Source organism: Cibotium barometz, chromosome 18 (assembly GCF_041138505.1).
Source record: "Cibotium barometz isolate CiBa-2024 chromosome 18, ASM4113850v1, whole genome shotgun sequence".
Lineage (NCBI taxonomy): Eukaryota > Viridiplantae > Streptophyta > Polypodiopsida > Cyatheales > Cibotiaceae > Cibotium > Cibotium barometz.
This window is the reverse complement of record NC_141063.1, coordinates 43,094,886-43,108,056: the sequence shown is the minus strand read 5'-3', so window position 1 is coordinate 43,108,056 and position 13,171 is coordinate 43,094,886. Positions and strand designations below refer to the sequence as shown.

General features: G+C 48.1%; 1 protein-coding gene across 3 annotated transcripts in view; it reads left to right on the top strand.

The window, feature by feature from the left end:
* Window positions 1–13,171, top strand: part of LOC147629382 (tagatose-6-phosphate ketose/aldose isomerase, putative (Mog1/PsbP/DUF1795-like photosystem II reaction center PsbP family protein)) — a 54,389-nt gene that overhangs the window by 34,428 nt on the left and 6,790 nt on the right. The window contains exons 8-9 of one of the 3 annotated variants that reach the window (XM_086812623.1): window positions 9,773–9,838; window positions 10,470–10,901. The exons of 1 other annotated variant lie outside the window; for it this stretch is intronic. In XM_086812623.1, coding sequence (XP_086668749.1) covers window positions 9,773–9,800 — 28 coding nt within the window. In that variant the 3' untranslated portion in view covers window positions 9,801–9,838; window positions 10,470–10,901. Of the gene's footprint in view, window positions 1–9,772; window positions 9,839–10,469; window positions 10,902–13,171 lie in introns of those variants that run through there. One more of the 3 variants, XM_086812622.1, reaches the window with a different exon arrangement.

Genomic DNA, 13,171 nt, shown 5'->3' with positions numbered 1-13,171 from the left:
AGAGTGGAGTTCTCGGGGCTCCCGAATCAGTGCTTCATTTGCAGGCAGGTCGGCCATCTGGCCAAGGCCTGCCCTCGCAGGAGACCCCGACCCTCACTAGAGCAGCAGGCTACTGATTGCCCGCCCATAGATTCGGCTCGGCAGGCTGCCTCCGGGACACCTGCGCAGGCCACAGAGGCCTCGGAGTGGCAGCCTGGATAGGGGCGCCGCCGAGGGAGACAGCCACAGCAGCACGCCCAGAGACTGCTGCAGCAGCAGCCACAGTCTCAGCCTCACTGGGTTCCCGTGAGGAAGAGCTTTTCTCCCCTCCAGGAGGAGACCCCCGTGGCGACGACTGAGGACCAAGAGATGCCAGCACCCCCTCCTTCACCCCCCCACCCCCGTCCCCTCCCACCGCCTCGCTTCCACCATCGCCTCCTCCCGTCTCCGCTCCGGTTTCGGCAGCGGCTCCCTCTCCATCCCCCTCTCCTCCCCCTCCTCCCCCTCCGCCCGCCTCACCTTCCCGGGAGGCCCTGGCAGTTCCCTGGCATTCACCTACAGTCCGGAGAGCGCTGAGCACTGACCTCGCTCGAGCATCACAGAGGAGACCTATGCCGATTAGGGCTTCACGGATTTCATCTATCCGCAGTCGGCTGAGTCGCCTTGGCATTAGACAGGGCTCGGAGGCTTTTGATTATACCTTCACACGGCTTTTTGGAGCAGAGGGCGCCCATGAGCCAGCACCCATCCGAGTTCATGTAGTGATACCTCCGGCCCGTGGTTGGAGGAGGCACTAGACTCAGCGGTGGCTTTCTCGTTCCCTCTATGTGGCCCTTGCGACCGGGAGTGGACTCTAGAGCTCGCTCTCAGCACTTTGAAGACTCAGGCAGTTGAGTTTTCTCATCACATGAGCGATCTGGAGGTGACATATGTGATAGGTTGACTTTGGGAGTTGGCTCATTTTTTCTTGGATCCCGGGAGTGTGGATACCTCAGGGATTCGGCATTTGGTCGTTCGCATAGTGGCAGACTTAGCACGCGACCCTGGATATGTGTGTATACACGAGGTTGCTTTGTCAGAGCGGGAGGCAGTCGCCATGGGCCACAGCCACTGGCGCCTGATCCGGGATTCTTGCAGCACACCGGGTGGGCAGATTTGCAGCCGCTTGGATGGGGACTACTCTCCATCCAAGCCGCTTGCGAAGGCTCGCCGTACGGCTGAGACAACATCCACCTCAGCAGGGCATCCATGAGGATGATCTCATGGAATGTACAGGGCCTTGGCGGAGCACATTTTATACGCTATCGTGGTTGCTTGAGGCAGGAGCTTCAGAGATGCCTGGTTGGTGGCAGCATTGATATTTTGATGATGCAGGAGCACCACTTGGGTGAGAGCAGGATCCGGAGATATGGTTCGGTGATGCCTGGTAGATGGGACACCTTTTGGTCTGTAGGGTTTGGTCCTTTGGGTGGACAGGGAGGAGTATGCATGGTCATTGCAGATGTATGGCGGCAGGCCATTGTGGATCGAGGGATCATTGTGCCTGGTAGAGCACAGTATGTCATTCTGAGGATGCATGATGAGCTATTGGGCGTGCTCAACGTCTATGCGCCCAATCATGCTAGTGCCAGAGCAGAGTTCTGGACCCAGGTTACGGATGCATTGCCAGAGGCCGCACATTGGTGGGTCGGGGGAGACTTCAACATGCTTGAGGACCCGGCAGATAGGGTGGGAGGCAGTCATGTTACAGTGCACGGCACGGAGCTTGCAGCTTGGGACCGGTTTTGCATGTCACTGAGGATCACTGATGCATGGCAGCATGGGGCTTTCTCCCGGTCTCTGGACAGTCTTAGTTTCTCTCGGTCGGATCGCCGGCAGGGAGGGACTAATCTATCACGGATTGATCGCTTTTATGTGGGCGACTGGTTAGGGGAGCGAGGGGGCTCCGTCGGCATTCTCGCTGGCACCTCATTTTCAGATCATGCGCCAGTTATCTTGACATTGGAGGAGAGGACACGGGAGCCCAGCTTGCAGTTGAGGATCCCAGAGAGGGTACTTACAGATCCCAGTCTCGCGGAGGACATTGAGAGGATCTGGCATGATAGTCAGTGCTCTGACCAGGATGCAGCGGGCCAGTGTGCCCAGGGACTCATCAATCTTAGCTCTTTTCTGCACGCTGCAGCTTTGACACGGCTGGGAGAGATTCGCGAGCAGGAGCATCGGCTGAGACGCAGCCTTGCTTCGCTACAGCGCCTTCAGGAGCAGCAGCCTGCATGTGAGTGGTGGCGTCCCAGCTGAGCCAGGCACGCCAGGAGGTTCGAGAGGTAGAGGAGCAGAGACATGAGTTTTACTATTGTCGTCAGGCCTCTCAGTGTGGATGCAGCTTGGTGATAGAGTGACTGGAGAGTTTTTTGAGATCACTGGGCCCCGTCATTCGTGAGCAGGAGTCCGCCAGCTTGGTAGACCGGATGGATCGGTAGCTACTGAGCTCGGGGAGATCAGAGCCATTGCCACTGCATTCTATAGAGACCTGCTTTCAGCGGAGCCAGCCACTGAGGCTCGGGATGCTTGCAGACAGACTGTGTGGGCCCATGTGCAGAGGAGGGTCACAGATCGTGTGCGTACAGTTCTAGGTGCGCCTCTGTCAGAGATTGAGCTTGCCGAGGCCTTGAGGGTCCTGTCGCGACATAGTTGCCCAGGGGAGGACGGGCCGACGCCGGCCTTTTTTATGCGCTATTGGGACCTTTTGGGGCCAGGCGTCCGCAGGGGCTTTCAGCATGTTTTGGACACTGGGGTGATGTCGCAGAGCTTTTCAGAGGGCTTGATCTATCTTATCCCCAAGGGGGAGGGAGTATCAGATGATATTCGGCATTGGAGGCCTATTACGATCCTCAATATTGTCTACAAGGTCTTAGCAAAGGCCTTGAGTTTGAGGATCCAGCCGTTCCTGGGGGAGTTGATTCATGCTACTCATACAGGATTTGTCAAGGAGCGCAGTATCCTTGACAACATCTTTACTTTATGGGAGGCGACGGCCTGAGCTAGATTTCTTGGCGAGGACTTGGTCGTGATGATTCCCGATTTTGAGAAGGCATACGATAGAGTTGATTGGGGTTTCTTAGAGGGCACTATGCTTCGCCTGGGCTTTGATTCAGGATGGATCAGAGGGGTGGCGGCTCTGTATTCCACAGCTCGCAGCCAGGTGTTGATTGCAGGAGGACGGGGGCCGAGTTTTGAGCTGACCAGATCAGTCCGTTAGGGGTGTCCCCCTCGCCCCTTTTCTTTTTCTCTTCTTTGAGGAGGCTATGAGCATGTATTTGACGGCAGAGGAGGTCGGTTTGAGAGGACTTCAGCTGCCAGTCCGGGGGAGGACCTGCTTGATGCTGAGTTTGCAGACGACACGGGCTTATTTTTGCATGGCCAAGAGGCCAATCTTCTTCGGGCAGAGCAGTCGCTCCAGGTTTTTAGTGCAGCGTCGGGAGCATTGATCAAATTGGCGCAAGACAGTGGCCTTTTGGATCAGTAGTGCTCCCACTCCGGCATGGAGCCCGGACCCCGGTTTTAGATGGATTCCTCCAGGCACAGCAGTGCGGTATTTGGGATGCCAGATTGGCCTAGATTTGTCACCTGAGCAGCAGATTGCCCCGCTTCTTCTGAGCATTCGGAAGAAGCTTTTGTATTGGAGTACAGCTCGACTATCCTTGGCTGGGAGGGTGGTGGTGGCAAATCAGGTGCTGTTAGCGACCATGTGGTACATTACGTCTTGCTGGATCTTCTCGAGCTCTTGCATCAGCCAGGTACAGAGGCTGATCAGGAACTTTCTGTGGTCTGGGCGGGACGGTCAGCCAGCCCGGGCAAAGGTTGCATGGGCAGTTATTACACTTCCGCTGGCTCAGGGAGGTTTGGGCATTATATATCCAGTCGATCAGAGTAGAGCTTTACTGGGGAAGCTTATCGTTCGGGGGTTGCTTCCAGGCACTGAGCCTTGGAAAGAGCTCCTCTTGCAGCGGCTGCATGCTCGGGCGCCCCCAGCAGGAGGCACTTGGGCACCAGAGATTCGCTGGATCTTTATAGTGATGAGGAGGACAGGCCTCAGTAGAGGATGGGAGGACAGATTTGCTTTGAGTATCCTGAGAGCTTGGGAGCTGCTGAGACCGGGGCTCTCTCAGCGACCTCCTTCTTGTGTTGAGGAGCGGGCCAGACAGCCGCTCATCTGGAGCCCAGCGGTTCGCACAGAGCAGGGTCATATGCTGGGTTCTCGGCCTCGGCTAGCCTGGGGCCTTTAGCGGCAGGCCCAGCTCGTAGTTTTGGAGACTGGCAGGCCTTTTGCAGTCTACCAGAGGAGATCCAGGTGGAGAGGTTGAGTCACTTCAGAGGGGGGTTGATTATGAGGGATGATATTCAGGAGGCACTCACAGAGGAGTGGTTCACGCCTCTCGAGCCAGTGGCCCCACGGTGGATGGGAGCCTTTACACAGTTGGAGATCCTGATTGCTGTCAGAGCTTGCACTGAGGATGGCAGTTGCCTCTACTATGAGATTCAGGACAAGGGCAGACTTCAGAGAGTGGAGGTGGAGTCGCCTTTGGTTGCAGAGTGCACCTTTCAAAGGATACGGGTAGTGGCCGCCCCTTCTCGAAAGTGGCATATTGACCTAGACCCTGCAGATGTGCTCCCGGATTGGCGCATACGGGCATATGCAGCGCGTCTCTCTTATGAGCAGGAGAGATCTTTTGTAGCCCTACGGGCGTTTTTTATATAACTAATGAAAGGATCTTTTCTCGGAAAAAAAAAAACCTTCTACTTACCCGTTCATCTTTGGCCAATAAAAAGTGTGTTTCACTAATGATAAGGTCCTGTGTACCCCAGGGTGTCTAGCAGAAGGGGCGTCGTGGCACTCTGTAAGAATCTTGGACGTAATGTCCGAGATCTGCGGTACACAAATTATGTCATTACGGAATAGTAAATCATTCCGAATCATCCACTGACCTCCTGAGCCTGAATGGTAGGCTGCTCAGTCATTGAGTCTTGGTCAATCAATGAGCTCCTGTCTTGGATCTTCTGCCAAAATGGACCAAAATAACTATCAGTCCTGCAAAGCCCTCTCAACGACGGAAATAAATTAGTAGAAATCTCGGTGAACGACGAAGTATTGACCTCTCTAATTCAACTAAGCGCATCTGCAACACTATTCATGGACCCTTTTCTATAACGAATCTCAAAATCAAAATCTTGCATTAATTCAGTCCATCGAGCTTTCCTTCCTCTCAAATCATCTGCATCACACACATACTTGATTGACTGATGATCAGTCAATACCAAAAACTTGGAGCCATATAAATAATGTCTCCAAACCTTGAGAGCGTGGATCACAGCATAAAGCTCCTTCTCAAGGGTTGGCCAACGAGATTGAGTGTCGTCTAGCTTTTTACTCTCAAAAGCAACATGTCTACCATCTTAATAGAGTAGCCCCGATGGCATAGTCACTGGCATCAGTTTAAGAACATAAGGCCGACTAGGATCGGGTAATGCTAAGATAGGTGCTTCCTTGACTTTATCTTTTAAAAGTCTGAAGGCCATATCCAGATCGTTATTTCAAGTGATAGGCTGATTTGATTTACGTCCACGAGCTTTCAACAAGACGGTCATCGGTAGTGTGAGTTGAGATTACTCCCGCATAGATTTTCGAAGAAAAACAAACAAAACCAAGAAAAGAACGAAGTTGTTTCACTGTTCGCGGTATAGGCCAGGTCGGAACCTTCTGAACTCGGTCATAGTCAATGCTCAATCCATCTCTAGTGATCTTGTGTCCCAAGTAAATGATGTCTGTCATGAAAAACTCACATTTACTTAATTAAGCATATAGTCGATTCTGGTCTTAAAATAGTCAAGACAATCATGATAACGTGATCCTCAAGAGTACGACTATGTATCAAAATATCATCCAGGAACACAACCATAAATTTTTCCAAATGTTCACGAAAAAGATCGTTCATCATTTGTTGGAAAGTGGTTGGAGCATTGGTTAGCACAAAAGGTAATACGAGAAACTTGTAATGGCCATACCTAGTTCGAAAGGCGGTTTTTTCGACATGCCTTTCATGAATACGTATCTGGTGATAGCCAGTACGTAAATCTATCTTCCTGAAATATTTCGCTCCGGTTAACCGGTCAATCAGGTCATCTGATCTAGGGAGAGGATAACGATTCTTAATTGTCAGCTTGTTCAATCTCTTGTAATCTATACACATTTTCCAGGTGTTCTTCTTCTTTCTCCTAAAAGCAACACAGGTGCACCCCAAGGTGATTTACTTGGATGCATTTGGCCCATTCTCAAATAATCTTGGAGTTGTTTGGCCAACTCATCTTTCTCAGCTTGGCTTATCTTGTAAGGTGGAATACTAACAGGGTGAGCACTAGGGATCAGGTCAATACGATGATCTACTACCCTTTCAGGTGGTAAGCCCGGTGATAGTTCCTTAGAAAATACATCTTGAAATGAATCAAGTATCTTCTGTAATTCTTTGCTTTCAAATACACTTAATTCATTGATATCCATAGAAGGTATGAGAAATGAAGAAAGTGGAATCAATACACAATGGAAAGCAATATACAAAGAAGAATCCATTATATTACCAAAATCAAATGTATTTACAAGAGGTCCTTGAGAGGGATGTATACAATGACCTAAAATACTATACTGTGTGTTCCTATGTTCAAAAGAAAAAATACAACTAGACCAATCTATCTGGACTTGAAGAGTCTTAAACGACTCGATCCCTAATAACAAGTCTACATGTTCTAGGTGCATAATATAGCATTCCAGAGTATCTTTGTAGTCTTGAATCCGGATCGGTAGCGTCTCCACCTTTCGATCCCATACTTGCCGACCCGCAGGTAGGCGTACCTCATAGGTATGACCTCAAGACCCAATTTTTGCACAAGTTTGTAATTAACAAAATTGTGTGAGCTGCCAGGGTCTACAAGAATGTGGATTCTACGGCCATTCACTTCTCCATAAACTTGGAGAAGATCATGCAAGCCAAAAACTTTAGAGTTGAACATACAATCAGAACATGTACTAGGGCAAGAAAGTACAGTAATTGACGTACGTGTCAAAGACAAGTGGTTAGCTGCGTTTGGCTTGGGTTCTGCGTTTGTCTTTGCATCCTTTTGCTTCGGGCACTCGTTACGCATATGTCCTTTTTCTTCGCAGATGAAGCAATGTCTCTCCTTCTTGAGCTTCAAAGCCTTAAGGAGACGTTTCTTCTTCGCTGGGGTCGAACTTGAATTCTCCGAAGGTTGGTCCGAAGACTTTCCTTCTGTCGTGCTAGCCATCAGTGTGGAGAACTTCCTTTTGTGCTTGTTCCCTTGCTCAGTAACGGGTTTATACTTGGAAGAGACAATTGTATCATCATAGATACGAGCCGTCCAAAGTTTTGCATTTGTTGTTTTTAACCTGTAAACGGTATGAGTCGGGTAAACCGGCTACGAAGAAACCCAAAAGAGTTGTGGAATCCATCTTCGTAGCTTTCATCTGCAAGTCCCTAAATTTCTGGAGATAGACCTCATAAGTGAGGTTCTGCGAGGTCATGGTCAAAGTAGTAAACCGGTCAACAACATCATAGTCATCCTCTTTCTTGAGGAATTCTTTCTTGAAGACGTCTTTGAACTGTACCCAAGTCGTTGGTTTAGGGTTGAGTTCCTTCCACCAAAGCAAAGCTTTGCCTGAGAGGAAACCTGCTGCTAATTGGATGTTTTTTCCATCGTCATATGGATGAAAGTGAAAATGGACTTGCCACTTATGTAGCCAAGTGTCCACTATCTCCTTGGTATGCTGCTTTTGCTCGCCCCCAAACTGTTTCGGAGTAATATTGGGGCCTAAAGCAGATGCCAAGGTATCCATACCCGAAAGAGTAGATAGGGTAGTGGTCAACAAAGAGATGGAGTTCTGTAAAGCCTGCATCTACACGGCGATTTGTGCTTGACGTTCCGAGGAAGAAGCTTCGAGAGCAACTTTAAACTCTTGGAAATGTGATTTTGAGACAAAATTGTCGAAAAGATCGCCATCGTGGCTTCCGTAGCCGGCAAGTCTTCACGTTCGGGAAGAGGCTCCAACTCGGATTCTTGGGTCGACATCTTGAAGAGGGCAAGAGGAGAGAAAATATTTATCTTGCACAAGGAGAGTTCTAGAGAGCTTGAGAGCTTGAGAGAGGTGTGGCAAGAAGCCCGCTTAAGGGGAATATATAGGCTTCCCCAAAAGCTAACTTAGCTTCTGCTTTTGTGTGTTTTTTTTTGGGTTAAATAAAAAAAAATATATATATATATATATCCTGCTTTTCTGGAAAAAAAACACTTATAAGCAAAGCATGGGGTTTTTTTTTTCTTAAAAACCCTTTTCTAAGGTTCAAAACAAGCAAAGCATCGCATGGCGGTTTGTTTTTTTATTTAAAAAAATAGCAAAAGCTAAATTGATCATTTAAAAAAAAACCACCACCCACGATTGCTTTTGGGCGATTTACTTCAACGTGCCTTAACGTCGCCTGTTTGTCACTGGGCCTGCGTGTACCCGCCTGCTTTCGTGTAAGGATTCGCCGCTTGCGCACTTAGTTGGCCGCCTACGCCTGCCTGCGCACCAGCTCGCCTACGTGCACTTGTCCCATGGACTGCCTGCGAGTACAGTTGACCACCTGCCCTGGCTGCGCATACGGCCCGACTGCCTACATACGGCCCGCCTGCCTATGTGCGCTTGTCCACCTGACTGCACAAGGCCAGTCACTTGCCTACGTGTACAGCCATAAAGGTTGACTAGGCACAGATTCGTGTGGCTTTTCTATGCACATAAGGCTGCGCTACTTCTCTCTCTCTCTCTCTCTCTCACTAAAAGGTACAGCCGACTGGCTTTTTCTTCTTTTCTCTCTCTTATAACTGTTCATACAGTTGAAATACCTACAACCCTTCTTCTTGCAAAGCAAACAACCCATACAAGACCAAACCTTTACCACGGGTTCCTACGATGCAAAAGCAACATGCTGAAATTGAAAAAACAGCAAGCTTCTCGAACTCATACCTTTTCTTTGACCTCATCTTCTCTACCTACCGACTCGAGGCTTGCTCTGATACCACTGTCAAATCCCCATAGGATCTCCTCGTAGAACGCTCCTAGTACAAGACTCGAAACCTGCAAACAAACCATACAAACATGAAGGGGGTGCAGGCCTGAGTCACCTCCCAACCTTGACAGTCGTGGGCAAGCCCACAAGTCTTGGCTGTCCCCACCGAGCCACGAGCTGAGCTAACTAGATGGACGTACCGACTAATCTCTACCTCGTGACGTCCCATACCGCCACGAAGCTACCCTTGCGGGCCTCGAGACTGCTGCAGGCCTCGGCTGCATGAAGCAGGTGCACGTTTGCACTAGATCCAGGCTCCTGACCATAGAGCCCTCACAAAGACACGCGAGACTCTATATCACTAATGACTAACCTTGGCCACCCTTTTACAGGCTCTTGGTCGATCATCGGGCATCCACACTTGGGTGCCCGCTCGTTAGTCTATCCCTAACTCAACTCGCCAATCAGCTTGCCTAGCTCCAAGCTTCCCCAACCTCGAAGCTAGTCTTGTGTGCGTGTAGCACGCGGTAGATACACACTGTGCACATGACAAATAACTTTTTGTTCCTTTTTTAAATACTTTTAAGCATGTGCTTTTTAATATGGGTTGGATCTGACATAGTTGAGTTGGCAAGAGGGTTAGAGTGCCTCGATGATTAATCTTACAACACTTCCAACACCAGGCCGAGTGATAGTGTCATGCTCATGTGAAGACCTGCAAATATCTTGGCCTGGATCAACCTCTGCAGGTGAAAGGTGGATTCAATATATGCACACACACACACACACACACACCCCTTCCTTATGCCTTAAGTTTGCTTCAATAACTTTATTTGCATATGCCACCTATACAAGTTTCTTTCATCTTTTCCTTCATTTATTTAATCTTTCTTTAAGTATTATTATGAGTTAAATTATATTCTTTCTTAGGTAATTTAATTTAATAAATGTCTAATTTTTCACAATTAAACTATTTTGGCCTCCTAAATTGCTCTAAAATATTGTAAATGCTAGATAAATGATTTGAGATGCTTTATATTTGATAAGAAAATTAGCTTTTATTTGTGTAATGATAAATAGAATTATATTATTCTAGTTTTTAATTAATCTAGATGGAAGGTGCATGTATACATTAAAAGTTAATTAAAAAAACAAGTCAGGCTTAAGGTTAAGTTTTAACATATATCTGGTAAGGACAAATGCTATTAAAAGTGGGTGTGTCTATGTTTCTCTCATTTTGGAAACAAAAGCGTGTCTAAGTAATTTGAATTTAGTCTCACATTGTTGAAATCTCATTATGGTTTTTTATTAAATCCCAAATGATATCAAGAATTTATGTATACATCTAACGATTGCCGTCCAATGACATGAATAAAACAGGTCTTGTCGAAAACTCGATGAGCTTGGTGAGGTGGTTCTAGGTTATGCCTCACTCTGGATTCTAGGTCCTTTGGCTTGCATGGGTGAGATGTGTCGAAGCGGCCTAGTCGGTGCTTAGGCTTAGTGAGAAGTGCTCAAGTGAAGCGGCGACTAGGTGTCGTGCTCATTGGTTGGGTTGACCTTGATATTAAGTGTCGAATGAAAATTGAGGAAAAGCATGGTGGTTAATGAACTGGCCGAGATTGGGTGGGCTAGATGAGTTTGGTACTTTTCCCTTGTGAATATGGTTGTCTTCAAAGCTTGAATTAGAAGTTGTTATTGCATTGACATGATGTATAAATATAGCATGTAGTTACATCTCAAGTTGATGTATTTGTGCAAGTCATATTTCAAATTTAATGTTTCTTTTATAATGAAAAAAATAGTTTTGAATTTGGTGTCTTCAAGGTTTGAGTTTGGATTGCCCTCTTGGGCTTGGAAATGGACTTCCAAGACCTGAGGAGATTCCCCAGTCGTGCCAAGTTGGACTCGAGATCAACTAGGTAGGGATCTCACAAGTGATATAAAAGCCAAGACTTGACAAGGTTGAGATTTCTCTATAAACTAAATTTTTCTTGATGAAATTCTAGGCAATTATGATTAGAAGACCTAGCGATACTTCGATCAAAGATCTCTACAATGAGATAATGGGTTACTAAGAAGGCATTCGTCGCTCTCAACAAACCTAGTTGCTCTCGATGTACCCAATGAATCTTGGACTAGGAACTAGAGCTATTCCACAATCATCTTTGGAAACGATGGACAAAGATTTGGGATGACCAATATACTAAACGTGTAGTTAAAATTCCAGTTGGAAGTTTAGGATGGTTGGGAAGAATGTAATTATCTATCATGAGCTTGAAAGAGTTGGAGTGGTAGACTACTATTGGATTACATACATGGGCGTACCTTATGACAATGGGAGGTTTTGTGAGGAGGTTACCCATCTCCAACAACTACTTGCTGTGCATAAGATTCATATCCCCTCTACCATCAGGATTATAAGAGACCTTAGGGGTTTTTGATTTCTATCGAGTTGAAGGAAATAAGACTTTTGAGATGTAACCTTGTGAAAACAAACATGTTTCAGAGTGGTTTTTAAAAAAGGCTTACAATTCTAAATTGAATCTAAATTTTGTTGATGAACTAAAAAGTATGGCATGTGTTGCTATGGCAATTTTGATGGAGCAATCTAAGACGACTTCCATGATTTATTATGTGGTGTTGTCTAGCCAGGGATCTTCTCTGACAAAGGACCCAATTTCGGAACTTCTCTGCTCGGGGAAGGAGAAACTTCCACATTCTCCATGATCACCTGGCCAAGAAGAAGAAAACCACATAGAAAGCCTATGAGGTATCTGTTGGGGTTGGGGAGAGCTTGCCTGTACACCAACACGCGCGCGCGCGCGCCGCGCGCACACACACACACACACACACACACACAGTGATCTTGAACAAGAAACGTGAGAGAGAGGGCTGTTGGAAAAGTACTCTATTGTGATAAGGTACAAAAGTACAATGAGTACATTAAAAGCTTAGGGCAAGGTAGGCAACACACATAAGTGTGTTCACAAGCGGACCTGTGTCCAGCCACATGGAAAAAGTGCTCGTGAGTAAGTTGGGTTTACACCTCAACTAGCTGCTGGGAGTGGCCGAATGGTCATGACCAACAAACCCCCCTCAAGTGAATGGTGTGAACGGAGACAAGGTGTAGCAGACTACCCTAGTAGAGACTGTAAGCTCAAAGTTGTGCGGAAAGCATCGAACTTTTCCCTCAAAAGAGGCTTTGTAAACCCATTTGCTATATTGGCATGTGTAGGCACATAAGCCAAGTCAATCCATGGAGCCTTTCCCTGACATAATGATAGTGAGTCTCAATATGCTTTAGTGCGGGCATGAAATACTAGGTTTCGTGCAATTGGCAAAGCAATATGACTAGTGTGTAAATGGTGGTAGGAGATTGCTGTCCAACACCAAGATCAGCTATCGGTCTCTTGCCCGTATTTTGCCTTGGATGGAATCTACCACCCACTTAGGGCTGCATTCCCAAATAGCCGGACTCGTCGAACGGCTCCTCGTGGAGTGACAAGGTTTGAGCTTTTTGACGGGGCTCTCACCCTCTCTGACGCCCCTTTCCAGGGGGCTTGGGCCAAGTCCGTCTCGCAGAGGACACCTCTCCAGACTATAATTCGCACGGCGAGGCCGCACGATTTTCAAGCTGGGCTCTTTTCGGTTTGCTCGCCGCCACTACTAGGGAAATCCTTGTTAGTTTCTTTTCCTCCGCTTAGTGATATGCTTAAACACAGCGGGTAGCCTTGCCTGATCTGAGGTCCATGCGTTTGATTCCGATCGAGGAGGGGCACACGTCCCGCTCCCCTCTTGCAAGCCCTTTCTTGACACACTGGCACCGCCGCGTGGTGAGCCGACCGCAAAAGCTGTTCCTAGCCGATGGCGTGCATCAGAGGGAGCGTTGATCACCCTTGCGGCTGGTCGTCGCACGGTGCCGTCGATGCATTTCAGCCGACCGCGGTGGCACGATCGCCCCACCGTCGCCGCTCGGGGGGAGGCGGGGAGGGGGAGGTGTGCTTGGACGGCCACCTCCACCGTGCGAGCTCCTCGTTCAGTCGCGTGGGAGGAGGTAGGGGGCTTGGCGTGGGGGTCGT